We start from the raw sequence: 12734 nt of genomic DNA on the forward strand, positions 1-12734 counted from the left end.
TTGCAGATCCCTCAGCATCTCACTGATGTCCCGGCAGTAGGGGTTAAGTAAAGCACCCGTGCCCTCTCCGATGCTCCACAGCTACTAGACCTGTTTGTTCAGCTGTTTACCCCACCCCACCCCCCTCCCAAAAGCAACCCCAATGTGGGGAGAGTGCCAGCAGTCCTGCTGCTGTTTCACATTGTGTTGGGGTGAAGGTTTTAGAGATAAGACAGATGAACAGCTCCCTGGTCCAGGCAGGCTATTCCAGATTAGTAGACTGAAGAAACCTTTTAATTAGGTTTGCCATGCCGTGAGGGCCCTGTGGTATTGTGGCCCAGACACTTCCTGCATAGTGCTACACCACCCATCAAGCAGAAGACTATGTGAATGAAAGTGAGGGAGAGAGGCTAAAAATGTCGCCACCACATCTGCACGCCACCGCAGAATGAAGAGACGCTCAATCGCCAACGCACACGGCAGTTATTTACTAACTACAAGCCCTCCAGCAAAGACAATAAATCACCAAGGCTGGTTACGGCAGGAGATATTTCTCCACCGAAAAGCTTGCAGGTGGAGATTTATCTTCATCAGATAGAGTATTGACTTGTCCAAGTTTATATTGTTCTCATATTTTTAGCTCGGTTCCTGTAGGGAGCTCCTAAAACTGGGCCTGTTGGGCTCTAAATCACGATAGGCGCTCTGCTCGCTACAGAAATAGAGGCATACTACCAGCAATCATATCTTAGTGTTGCTTAACGAGCCCTTTCGGCTCATCGGCAGTGGACCGCTAATATGGAGCTACGCATCGTTTAGGACGCGCCACAGCCAAGTCCTGGAAATAGCAACACACGGAGGCCTCGCTCAAGGACGGCTCGAGTATTTCTGCTCGCTCTGTAGTTGCCGGTCAACACTGCATCCGCGTCGCTCGTCCATTTGTCACGCCAGAGTCAGCTGGGGTTGCTCCCACCTGCAGCCCGACCAGGAACCAACCAGCGGAGGGGCGATGGAAGCGAGCGCGGCGCCCGAGTAGCGGCCTGCTCTCATGACACGTGGAGCCTGTGATGAGACACCGGGGGTGTGTGTGTGTGTGTGTGGGGGGGGGGAGGCTGTCCTAACGGGGCAGGAGATGGCATCAGCGAGGGTTCGAGGGGCTTGACCGGGAGAACAGCGAAGCAGCGCCTCGGGGGTGTCCAACATGCTGGGGCCTGCTGCATTATGAAGACAATCACCTGCACACAGCCAGCTGCGCCGGTCACAAGGCAGCAGGAATGAGAGGCCCATGAATGGCCTCCTCTGTGCGACAAGAACCGCAACGCTCGGCCAGGAGGGGAACGGTCAGAGGTCCACGCAGCGGACGGGCAGCACCCGGCGCGCAACACCGGAGAGGACGCTGAGGAATTACTGAGGAATGCCAGGATCCGTGCCAAAGACAAAGAATCCGAGTCACGTTCAAAGGAACTTTATCCCTTCTCGTCTCCTCTGAAGGAATATCGCAATCCCATCAAAAGGCCGCAACGCTGGAAGGAGCTCGTGAAATAGTTAAATTACAGCCTTGGAAGAATAAACATGCTGCGAAGATCAGAGTAGCTTTAAAACATTTATTCATAATTTTATAGCTCCAAAGAAATTGCCCATTCCGTGCTTTTTTATCTTTTTAAAAAAAAAAAAAAAGGTCTTTGCAATGATTTATTCCGGACCTGAGGAACAAATAAGCACAGCGTTCGGAAAAAGGCTGAGAAATCTCACACGATCACTGACACCAAACTCAGACGCGGCTACAGCTTAATAAATACTTTACAAAAATAATGCAGGTTTTTTACAGCGACGGTCCGCCTCTGAGACGTGGGGGACGTGGTTCTAAACTGGGAGGATAAGACAAGATGAGCATGCTAAATACACTCAAGTTTACAGGAGAACCTGGAAAATGTGGAGGAGGAACGGGGAGAAAATCGGATCACCCTGCCTCCCCCAAACACATTCCTGAAGGATCTCATTATTCTATTACCACAGGTCTCCTGGTTTCACCAAACAAAACACGGACACGATCTAAATACGAGGATTCCTAGAACGACACAGTTCCCTTTTGCAAAAACAGACTTGGATTTCACTTTAAGTCGGAGGAACACCCGGTGATTAATGGGTTTCATTTTATTTTTGGAGGCAGATTCTATTTTTAATTTTTTTTTAAAAAACAACTCTGGTTTTGGTGAGGTCAACAAGTTTCTTGTGCATTCTGGATTTTTGGTTCTGTTGGTTCTAAAGAGAGTAAAGTCTTTCCACAGAGTCTATGACTGTTATTGGGCCTAAAACAGAAGAGACAATGGTTTCAGCACCATCGTTGAAGGTTTAAACAGTTCCTCAAGTTCTGCTAGAACTCTCTGGCTTCCTCAAACTGTTTGTAGTAGTCTTCGTCCTGAGGGTTATTCGGACATTTCTGCCCGTTGTTCGGCGGCCTGGCTTGGTGGTAGCGGCTCCAGTCCCCCTTACAGATGATCCAAGGCAGAATGTCGACCTTGTAATGGAGGTCGGCGGAGAACTCGGTGCTGATGAGGTTGGGCGTCCCGGCCCCTTTTCCGCGGCTGATGAGCTTCATGCCGTCGTCATAGCAGCAGTGCTGCGCTGCCAGCGTGGTGGACTCCAGCGTCAGCATGGAGCGGATGCAGTAGCGCGCCGTGGGCTTGTATATTTCCAGCTTCTCCTTGGGGCCGCTGGCGTCTTTCCACCGGAAGTCCCTCTGCGTGACCGCGTCGTGCACGTCCGCTGAGCTGTACGCCACCTCGGTGGGGTAGGAGCAGGGGCAGCTGGGCAGATCATTCGCCACCTTGGTCATGTACTTTTTCAAAAAGTCGCTCTTGCAGTTCATCCAGCGCTCACAGCTGTCGGTGTCTGCAGGGAGCGAGAAGGTCATTTAATGCTCCGTCCTGACAAACGAGAAGTTTTTACCAGGCGTAACTCTAACTGAGCTGACTAAGAACGCGGCTGAAAGAGAGGGAGCGGTGCGCTGTGCTGCTGTGCTGCTGTGCTGCTGTGCTGCTTCCTGCTGCACATTGTCATATCTGCACCAATAAAGGAGGGCAACCCAAGCGTGAGGAATGCAGAGCGCACCGTGGAACACTGCTGCCAGGTGGCTGAACTGCCGATGATCGTGGAAGAGCATCGAAATGAAAGATTGACAGAAGTATGCGGAGGCTCACCGACACCAAACAGCTCCGTGGCGTTGAACTCGTTGGTTCCGGCCAGCAAGCTCACTTCGGTAGCTGCCGTCCGGAAGGCGTCTTCAATACCTGAGGAGAGATGAGCGCGCAGGTGATTAGATAATGACATCCACAACATGTCCATGAGGGCGTCCTCACTGGTGAGGAATGTTTTTGTCCTGAGACTTACCTGGGCAGGTGGGCATGTCGCAGGTTCTGGACTCGGTGGCCGTGCAAGCGTAGCCACAAGACCGCGTTCGCTTCTGGTTTCCATTGCCACACGTGACACTGCATACCGACCAGTTACTCCAGTCCCCCTCTCCATCCATGTAGTCTAGAAGAGAGAGAGACACGGGGAGATCTTGAGCTCTGATGCAGGCCACATGCTGAACTTACTCAGGCCTGTTAGCATGCCTCACTAATAATAAGTGGGGGACTTGAAAGGGGATGAAGGGGAGCTCAAAGTTCTCTTTGACTTTGCCCCTTAAAGCAAATCCCTTGGAGGGAAAAACTAATTCATGCACGGTATCGTCCACATCCAGTGCAGCTGTGGAGCTGGTGAAGAGGAAGATTCAAATTTGAATTTATGTCTGCAGACATTCCTGATGCTACTTGACTCACCACTGCAGGATCTGATCATTGGGCCCAGCGTGGGGCTGCATCAGATCACGCTGCATCAACACTGGAGGAACTGTGTGATTCCTGGAACGTGTTTGTGACTGAACAGGGGATTGTGGGAAACGATGAAAAACTGCATGAATCTGACGTATGTTAACGACAGCACGTATGAATTTAAGGGTTTAGCTCCACTATTACACACTGTACTTATGTGTGCTTTTGGTGAAGTATTTCTTTAGGTGGTGTTGCTGGCCTGATTAGAGCGTCCTTTATTTGTGGCCTCCTTTGCTTTCTCACCACCAAAAGAATGTGGTCATAAGTCTTCGGGACCACCTCCGAGGATGGTTTCAGTGATTGGATCTCCATTTGTCCTCAATGACTTTTGCAGCCCCCAAAGGTGAGGAACTGTCATTTTCTGCTGAAGTGCATTAAACCCAAGTCTAAAGAGCCCCGACAGCGTCACCAGGCGGCCGCCCCGTCTGTGAATGGCTGGTCTCAAAATAGGTAGTGAAATGGCAACAAATCGTGGACTTAAGTCTTTAACTCCAATTATCTTTGAACACATCACTGTAATGGCTGTACATGGAAACAGTTATGCTGGGCTCTATGACCGACTCGCTCCACCACCGCCCCTACCGCACACTAACGCACGCATCTTGAAAGCCGCACGCCATCGACGAGGAGAATTAACATGGCTGCAAATATTTCTGGCTGGGATCCAAACCTTAATATACCCATTCCTTCCCCCTCCCCACCATCTGCCCCTCATTATGAGAATTTCGAGATGGCTACAGATAGCCATCGGGCTCCCCTGCTCTTCCTTTTCCATAGCATACTGTGGCCATTGAGCTAGTTGCTACGCAGAGAGAATTTTAGGAACCTCGGCAGTAATCTGTCGGCTCCCCACGCAGAGAACAGCGGCCCACAATGGCTGACAGAAACTGGCTGTTCTCAATTATGTTAATTACACCTTCCTTGTATGATATGAAATTAAGGGTGACGGAGCAACGGCCATGATGATAAGCCTGACAAACAGGGGCTACAGTTTGAAATAATTTTGTCCTCACTGCTTTGGAGCTACTATTTACTGGCTTTAATGATTTCCATCACAGCACGTGCACTCCTGTTGGTGTGGGCGCACGGCAACATGGGCCAGATGCAAAGTTGGTGCAGGACGAGCTCCTCATTGAACGCTCACTGGGGGTGAATGTACAGATTGGAGCGTGTAGAGCCGGTTGCTGTCCATCGCTCTCACCGTATTCGGTTGGAGACTTGCCACCTCCTCGCCGCTCCCATTCTGTCGAGGGCCTGAGGAAGTTGCTGTCTTCATTGTTGCCCCCGTAGTTCTGGTCGTGCTCCTCGTTGTGACGTGCGGGGAAAGAGGGTGAGTGCGGCCACCAGTTTCTCCAGTTGGGAGAGGGCCAGCTGGGCTTCCTCTCCTTGCGGAGGCTTTTCTCCGCCTCGTGGCTCTCCAGCCCGTCCACCACCTCGATGGTCACCTGCGTGGGGCAGCAGAAGTCCGGTTAACGCAGCAGCAACCAAGGAGCAGTTCTGGAGATAACTGCTTCATCAGCGTGCCTTTTCTGATTAGCCACCACGTGATACAGCCACCCTCCCCCTTTCCTGTCCAAACACATGTGCCTCCCAGATGGGGGGGGGCTCACCCCTGCCCCACAGTCACCCTCCCACCTCTCGGGCTCTCTCCACCTAAACACGGAGTTCAAAGGGCTACTTAGGCCTCCTCCAGACCATGAAAGCCAGATGAATCCCAGGATCAAAGACCCCCTCCCCAACACCCCCGCCCCTCCCGCAGCCTCACGCCCTTGTTCAATCGGTCGCTCCCCTCTCTTCCCACATCTTGAGATGTTAATACACTTTGTTCGTGCCCGGATTTAGCAGCGATGCTCTTTCAAAGAGAAAGACCTCCTCGCTGGATTAGACGGGGGAATTATTTGAACATGGCAGCGGTTACTTGGCCATCTGCGTCGCCGGAGGAGTCAAAGGCGAGAGTTTGCCTCACATGTTGGTGTCTGTCCTTCTGCACAGGGGCTGGTGGTTATGTGTCTGTGTGAGCTGCCTCTATAGTGGACGTGAGACATGCAGCGCCTGTCTTGAGCTCCCTGAGCCAGGACGTGTGAAAGGAGACGTAAAAAGGGGGTGGTGATGTGCACCAAGCTGTTTTCCTCCTATATGTTTGCTCTTCCTGCCCTCTGTGCTTGAGTAGCCATGTCGCACGAGCGAGAGAATGCATCAAAGCGCCGCTAGCAGGTGTGCGCGGACACACATGGTCACCTGTATGTTGGGGTTCTGGCGGCTGATGTCGGCCTTGGAGAGGTCGGGGAAGTTGTGCAGATCCAGGAGGAACGCTCCGGGGCTGTCCCTGCGTACGCTGCTCCCCTGCGCCCACGGGAGGGTGGAAGGTTTGTGGGCCAGCCGGTGTTCTGGTCCAGATCTCCGCTCCTCAGGAGCCAGTTTGGTAGAAGAGCTTCTTTTTACATTAATACTGTTCTGCTGAAGAGACAGAAGGAAGGTTGATCGTGTTAGTGGGTTTTGGATTCAGGATAGAAACAGGCTCGCCCGCTCGCATGGCCTGGACTCAGCAACTTTATTGATTTCTCATGTTGACAGAGGTTCATGTGGCTGTGACCTCTGTCATTAATCCTGTGGACAGACAGACACTCCTGACTACAAAAAGCCAATGAAACGGTGTTGTGCGCCTGTCTCCCACCAAAATAGCCTCCCCACAGTCTCCATTCAGAGTCCCTGTTGCACACCGACTATATATTTTTTTCCACTTTTAACTCACAGAATATGTTGTTTCTTTACCATAGTAATATAATGTTGACATTTTTAGCAGGCTCTGGTGTTGGCAAGAAGAATAGAGCAGTGTCAGGGTTTCCTGTGCTGGAGCTATACAGAGAAGCCTGAGCAAACATTGCAAAAATAATTACGTCTGCCTTCATGAAGACAGAAAAAAACCCCCAAAAACCTCGAGTTTGTTTGACAGAGACCGTAAATTTGTCCCAAATGAACAGTTAAAGCACATGTCTCCTGTCAGGTATTCACAGAAGGAACAATTATTCCTCACTTGGACAGACAGCCATAAGTAGCCAGCAATCATCCATTTTGGGGTGGCAGGAATAGGATCAAAGCAGGCCATCAATCTTGCTGCTCCTTTTCTTTTTTCTTCCTCCGCAGTGTTTTTGTGGCCAGTCGGAGGCAGAGAGCACGGCGAGCGGCGCTGTACGGCTGCGGTGGCCAGTCACAGACAAAGTGTTAGCTCAGCCACATTGTGGTGGATATAAAAGCCCCCAGCAGGGCCGTTTCTGCCCAGCGTAGGTGCACTCTGGGACAACATGGACACGGCAAATGGAGTCGCACAGCGAGGCGAGAAGAATTATGGATGCATGTGTGACTCAAATGGAAGAAAGGGCTTCATCAGGCTCCCATTCAGCATTAGCACCAAGGAAAACTTTCTTTTCACCCATACTCTTGATACCATAATTAAAATCATTCCGCTACCCATAATTTTCAGGATAAACAGAAGGTGGTTCTGCATTTCGCCTGCGGTTCCCAGCTAAAATTAAAGGGATAGGTCATCCCCAAAATGAAAATTCAGCCTCACCACTGTAACTAGGGAAGTGTGGGTGAAGTCTCCTATCCGACGGCATCCTTTTAGTCTCGCTGTGCTGTCTCGGATTGCTGGAGCGTGCACGTACAAACATGGCACCTGATTGTAGATAACACTAGACATTTTTAACTGTGTCCTATTGCACATTTAAATGATGCACAAATAGCCATGGCTAATTTGATGGGCATCCATGCTTACTTCACATTCCAGGTCCTCCTAGTTATAACTGTAACCGTAAATGTGCCCGAAGCAACACTTCCAGGTTCGGCTGCCACGTAAGTACAGTCAACAGTTGCTGCAATAAACAGGTGCCGGCTGGCTCAGATTTTAGCTTATCTAATTAGCAAATAACTGCAGGCCACACATGTAGCTCTACAATAATTCAAACCTGCTGCCAGGAATCTCTCAACGGCCACGCAATCCACAACCACCGAAGAATTCTGCCCCTTTTTTTCACCGCGAGGATGTTTTCATTCACCTGCCTATGGAGATAACGTTCCCAGAAATCCACATGTGGCGGATTAAAACACACAAAGCATCTGTTCCTCAACTTTGCCTCATCTCAAATCTTTCCGCTGTCTCCATTATTTGGTTTGAAGTGAAGCAGATGGCTCCGCAAATGTGTCAGGATTTAGGCAAAATGTCAGCTTGTGAAGCGTGCCGGATGACGGGCACATAGCTTCTCGGTTGTCCAGCCAAATCCTGGATCTTCAGTGGTTGTTCCACGTTGTAACACGTGTCAAAAGCTGACGGACCCGAGCATCAATGTGGTTCATTTAATCTCGTCTCTAAATCACCTCTAACTCTTGACATTTGTGAACGTGCTTTACTCCCAGGAACCACTGGAGCCTTCTGAAAACACACGTTTAGGTTAAACATTGTTGTGTTCGCACTAATGCAAATGGATCTGTGCTTTAGTTTCTGATGGTATCATAAAACAGGAAGAATGCAGCAATTTTTACCTGAATTCAGAATTTCTTTCACTATTGGAAATGAAAATATAATAGTCAACTTAGAGAATGAGGCTTCATTTGCAGCCTTGTGATTAACTGGGACCAAGGTTTGAGCCGTTTGTGTATTTGTCTTGTTTCCTGCACTCTTCCAACTTTTTCCAGTGGTTTAGAGGGAAACAGTTGCAGCATCTCGACAGTGTTGGCGTGTGGTGATGTGGTTTAGAATCTCACAACTTCTTCAGATCTATCACGGGTTCAGCTGCTCCTGGCAGCTGCAGAGGTGGAAAAACTCCAACTGTGTGTTTGTAGCTCCTCATCCAAAGGGTCCATCTTCAAATCAGTAAAAAATTGGATCCAGATTATTTCACGTGCGCAAAGATCTGTTTTTACTGGTTTTACAATGCTTCATCTATAACATCATTGTCCCGTGATAAACACGTCCGAATGGTGCCAAAAGCGTGGCCTTCAAACGTGGCCCAACAATGAAACGCAGCGATGGGACTATTGTTGGAGCCGCTAAAAATAAATCGGCATCTAGTGCATCCTCAACGCTTTTATTCGAGAGTGACGCCCCTCCTTGGTTGATCTGGGGGCCTCCCAGGAAGTCACCCACCATCCATCCACCCCTGCTGCCTCCACAGCCATGAATGCACTCTTGCACACACAAGACAGACCCCCCCCAAGAGGATCTCTTCGTCTTCTTTTTCTGCTTCCCCCTCTCTCACTTTGTGAGGGCTGCTTAAAGGAGCATGACTCCATTTTCAATCGGGAGGACCTCGGGGGTCCGTCCCCTGAGGGAGGCTGGCAGGAAATGAAGGCAGTGCACATTGTGCCAGATGCTTTTCAGCCCTCCCCTTCAGTAGCTGGAAGTGAAAACTATCCCTCCCCTGCCACACACCTCACACTGTGTCTGTAGGTTTATGTGTGTGTTTTCTTGTACTTCCTACACACTGAGTACCAAAATATGCATTCTAGCAAAGGGAGGACATTTTTGGGGAGTGAGGACATTTTGGCTGGTCCTCAAAGGGTTCTAGGTTGAGGTGAAGGTATGGGATGGTTGGGTTAGGGTAGGGAGATGGGTAATGTATTATGTTTATGAAAGTCCTAAAGGATGAGTGTGTGGGTGTGTGTAATTAACACTGTTAAATATACATTTACATCATGGGCGAATGAGACTTCCAGGTGCAGAGCGCCTCAACGAGGCCTCTCAAAAGGTGACATCACCCTCTTTGGTGGCTACCTGGCGAGGCAGGTTCAGCCAGGACCGTGTTTTGATGGTGCACGGAATGGAAGGCACCTCTAAGGTGGTTTTCCTGCAGTTGCTGAGAGGGAGCTGCCTCACAGTCTCAGCAGCCTGCGCAATCTAGTGGCGGGCTCTGTGACCAATACTTGATAAATTCCTGGAATATTTCTGTATCTTTGCATACCATAATAACCAATCTAACCCATGCTTGCACACACACACACACACACACACACACACACACGCACACACACACACACAGGTCAGTGATGGCTTTGACAGTGGAGATAAGTCAAGTTACCTTCAGAGTGGTGTGTTATGGGTAAAAAAATAAAATCTTTCCATTCATTTCCAGTCAGCTATTGTAAAGATTTTACATGGGTGAGCATTTACCACTGAGGCATTAGAGGCCTGTAGTTCAGTAGCATGCTAAATATACATCGAGCAGCTGAAGTATTTAACACATAAGAAGTCCTTGTTGAGGATTTGAGACTCTCCCGGAGACGGAGACCTTCACGTTGAGTGTCGAACCCGCAGTTATACATTTAAACCCATGTAAAGCGGCGTCATGTTGACAAATGCCTCCTTTATGAACTTTAAGTGAGACTCGGTTCTAAACTGCGCCACAATAGGCCACTAAACTTAAACAAGTCATAAATGATTGTGACCTTTTTCCACCTCCTGAGTGCAGATTTGGGCTCATTTCCGGGCTTCAGGTCACTCTGCCCCCCAGCTGGGTGACAGCGAGGAGCCGGTGGTGACAGAGAGGCGCCTGGAGCCCGTTTTTAACCCCAAACCGGCCTCAGGTGGAGGCGGGGCTCATCTTCCACCCCTCTGGCCAGGGGCCACATGGGACACCTTGGGGACTCCACATCCGTGTGCATGTCATCAATCCCCCACCTGAGGCACTGACTCCTGGGGATTTTATCTGACCCATGTGCGGTCAGATATCAGCTGTCATCTCTCGGATCAGGTTTCCCCCACCTGGAACGCGCCAAATCAGAGTTTTCGCAACTCACCTCTCGAAGCGCCGCGTCCTGATCCAAGCTGGCGTTCCCATTCCCCTGAGGCAACGGGCTGCTCCGCAGTACTGTGATGTGCAAGGTGAGGAGAAGAAGTCCCAGGAGCAGCAGCAGTTCCGCCGCCAGTCGCACCATCCTCTTGACGCGGCTGCTCTTGGAAGCCTGCGCTGTGGTCGGAGCGGTGACTCCGCTTCCTCCCGGTGCAGAGACTCCAATCTCCGGATCCGCCGGGGACGTGGAGCCGCAACACCACTTGGGAGCCACTTCGGGGATCAGAAATGCAATAATGAAGGGAAAATGATCGGAGCCGAGTGCAAACGAATGGTTTCTGATTAGTTGTTGACCCAATGTCTTGTTTTATTTGGAAGTTATTTGTCTTTTCTGGTAAGAGTTAATTGGGACTGTCTTCGTTAATGAATTCTGGTATAGCTGATCCTCCAGTTAACACCGCGTAGCCAGTGCGGGACTCCAGTGCGCACCATGAACACGCTCCGTTCGCCAAAGTCGCAGCTCCGCGGTGCCCCCGCCACATTGCGAGTCTCACGCCTCAGTCTCCAGTTCCACTCCGGCCGGTGTGCACATTTCTTGTTTTGTCCACATTTTTTTCCACCTCGATGAGACACCTCTTTTTAAATATCCAGGTCGCCCAATAAAAGCAAATATCCTCTCAGTAAAGTTTTCACAGCGATGTGGTCGCTTCACGAACAGTTTTCATCCATGGTTCCACCGACTGAGAGCCCACTGAAAAAGAGTCCCCACCCGGAGGAAACGACTCAAACCACGGCTCACTTTAACACACGCTGTACTTGTTGTGAGCTCTTGAAGTGGATTTGTACTATACGCCCCTTTCAGACGCCCTCCCCCTGGTTAACTCTTTCGTCCCTCAACCTGATGTCCGTTCCAGTTTTTTTTTTTTTACCCCAAATATTCCCCTGGAAGAGCAAACATCCTTTAAACACACCACGTTTTTATTATACCCCCCCCGGCCCCCAACACACACACACACACACACACACACACACACACACACATTTTGTTTTTAACCTTTACTCTTCTATATCTTTACGCAAGGTTTTACTCCCGTCACGAACAGGGTTTGTGGCCAACAAAGACGTCCCTAGATTCTGAAAAAGAGGCGCACCGCTCTCAATAATCACTCTCTCAGTGATTTCGGTGACCCTCGGAGGTGAAGTGGGCGCGCCGGTGCGCAGCAGCGCAGAGGAAGACACCCGGGTGCGCGTTACAGGGGGTCCTTCCTCTCCCGCTGACATCCGTGCAGCGGCACCAGGGTCTCTTCAGTGCTGCTAAAGGAAGGAGTAATAACACTTTCAGTGAAGACAAATGGCGTGAGGGGATTAGCCTTTCCCAAAGCCTTTCATTGTCGCCTTCAAAGGGCGGGTCGTTGTCAAATTACGCACGTTGGAGGATCCACGAGACGCTCGCGTCAGAGCGCGCTGCGTGTTGACGGTATTTGTCGCCGTCAAATTAGACACAAATGGAACAATAACGAGTCACACCCGCGTCCACGAACTGAGAGTTCAATTTATAAACCTTTAAAAATTTTAATGAGGTGTTCAAACACCTTTAAAAAGCACGTGGCCAAACGGCACAGACTCCGTCTGCTAATGTTGGCGTAAGAGTGTCTTCGGAATGAGAAGTGTGCTTCCAAAGCTCATAATGTGTCAGTGTTTTCACCCAGAAGGCTCTGCTGGCGATACATGTACATCCCGATCACAAATCTGCCCAGTTTCTCCAGCAGATACTGACGTAATGGATCAAATCCCCATCAGATGGTCTGAAAACGCACCACATATGCGTCTGTACTGCAGGGTTGAGCTCTCAGATGATTCCATTCAGGAAGAACAAAGCTGTCTGAGCCCCTGGAAACCTGTTCTGGGTCTGCCTCACGTCAAATGACTTTCGAGGAGAAAGAATTCTTTGCCCGGATGGAGAACACAGCGCGAAGAGGAGGCCAGCCTGCTCCGGACACAGTGGTGCATATCAAAGGGGGCAGCGGAGGATCCCCCCCCCTCTCAGAATAGCAGCCACATGCCATTCCAGTAAGTCCGGAGTATTTGGATCTCCAGTTCA

The 12734-nt window shown here is 50.2% G+C and overlaps 1 protein-coding gene across 2 annotated transcripts; it reads right to left on the minus strand.

Annotated features, from left to right (window-relative positions):
- Nucleotides 1-1566: 1566 nt before the first annotated feature.
- On the minus strand, nucleotides 1567-11461 carry ism1 (isthmin 1). Of its 2 annotated transcripts, none has more exons than XM_003964236.3 (6): nucleotides 10641-11461; nucleotides 6087-6302; nucleotides 5050-5293; nucleotides 3367-3510; nucleotides 3177-3266; nucleotides 1567-2868 (listed from the first exon to the last, which is right to left on the minus strand). In XM_003964236.3, exons 1-6 carry the CDS (start codon nucleotides 10776-10778, stop codon nucleotides 2351-2353), a joined length of 1350 nt encoding a protein of 449 aa, XP_003964285.1. In that variant the 5' UTR covers nucleotides 10779-11461; the 3' UTR covers nucleotides 1567-2350. The 2 variants fall into 2 exon arrangements, with proteins under 2 accessions (XP_003964285.1, XP_011601823.1); XM_011603521.2 differs by having other exon boundaries at nucleotides 6087-6305.
- Between the last annotated feature and the right edge of the window lie 1273 nt (nucleotides 11462-12734).

The sequence above is a fragment of the Takifugu rubripes genome, chromosome 4 (assembly GCF_901000725.2).
Source record: "Takifugu rubripes chromosome 4, fTakRub1.2, whole genome shotgun sequence".
Lineage (NCBI taxonomy): Eukaryota > Metazoa > Chordata > Actinopteri > Tetraodontiformes > Tetraodontidae > Takifugu > Takifugu rubripes.

Coding starts and splice junctions, on each gene's coding strand:
- ism1 (XM_011603521.2), bottom strand. CDS start 10,778: ATGGTGCGACTGGCGGCGGAACTGCTGCTGCTCCTGGGACTTCTTCTC. Junction 3,511..5,049: donor CAAGTCTCCAACCGAATACG/GTGAGAGCGATG, acceptor TCTCTCTTCTAG/ACTACATGGATGGAGAGGGG. Junction 2,869..3,176: donor CACGGAGCTGTTTGGTGTCG/GTGAGCCTCCGC, acceptor CGCTCCCTGCAG/ACACCGACAGCTGTGAGCGC.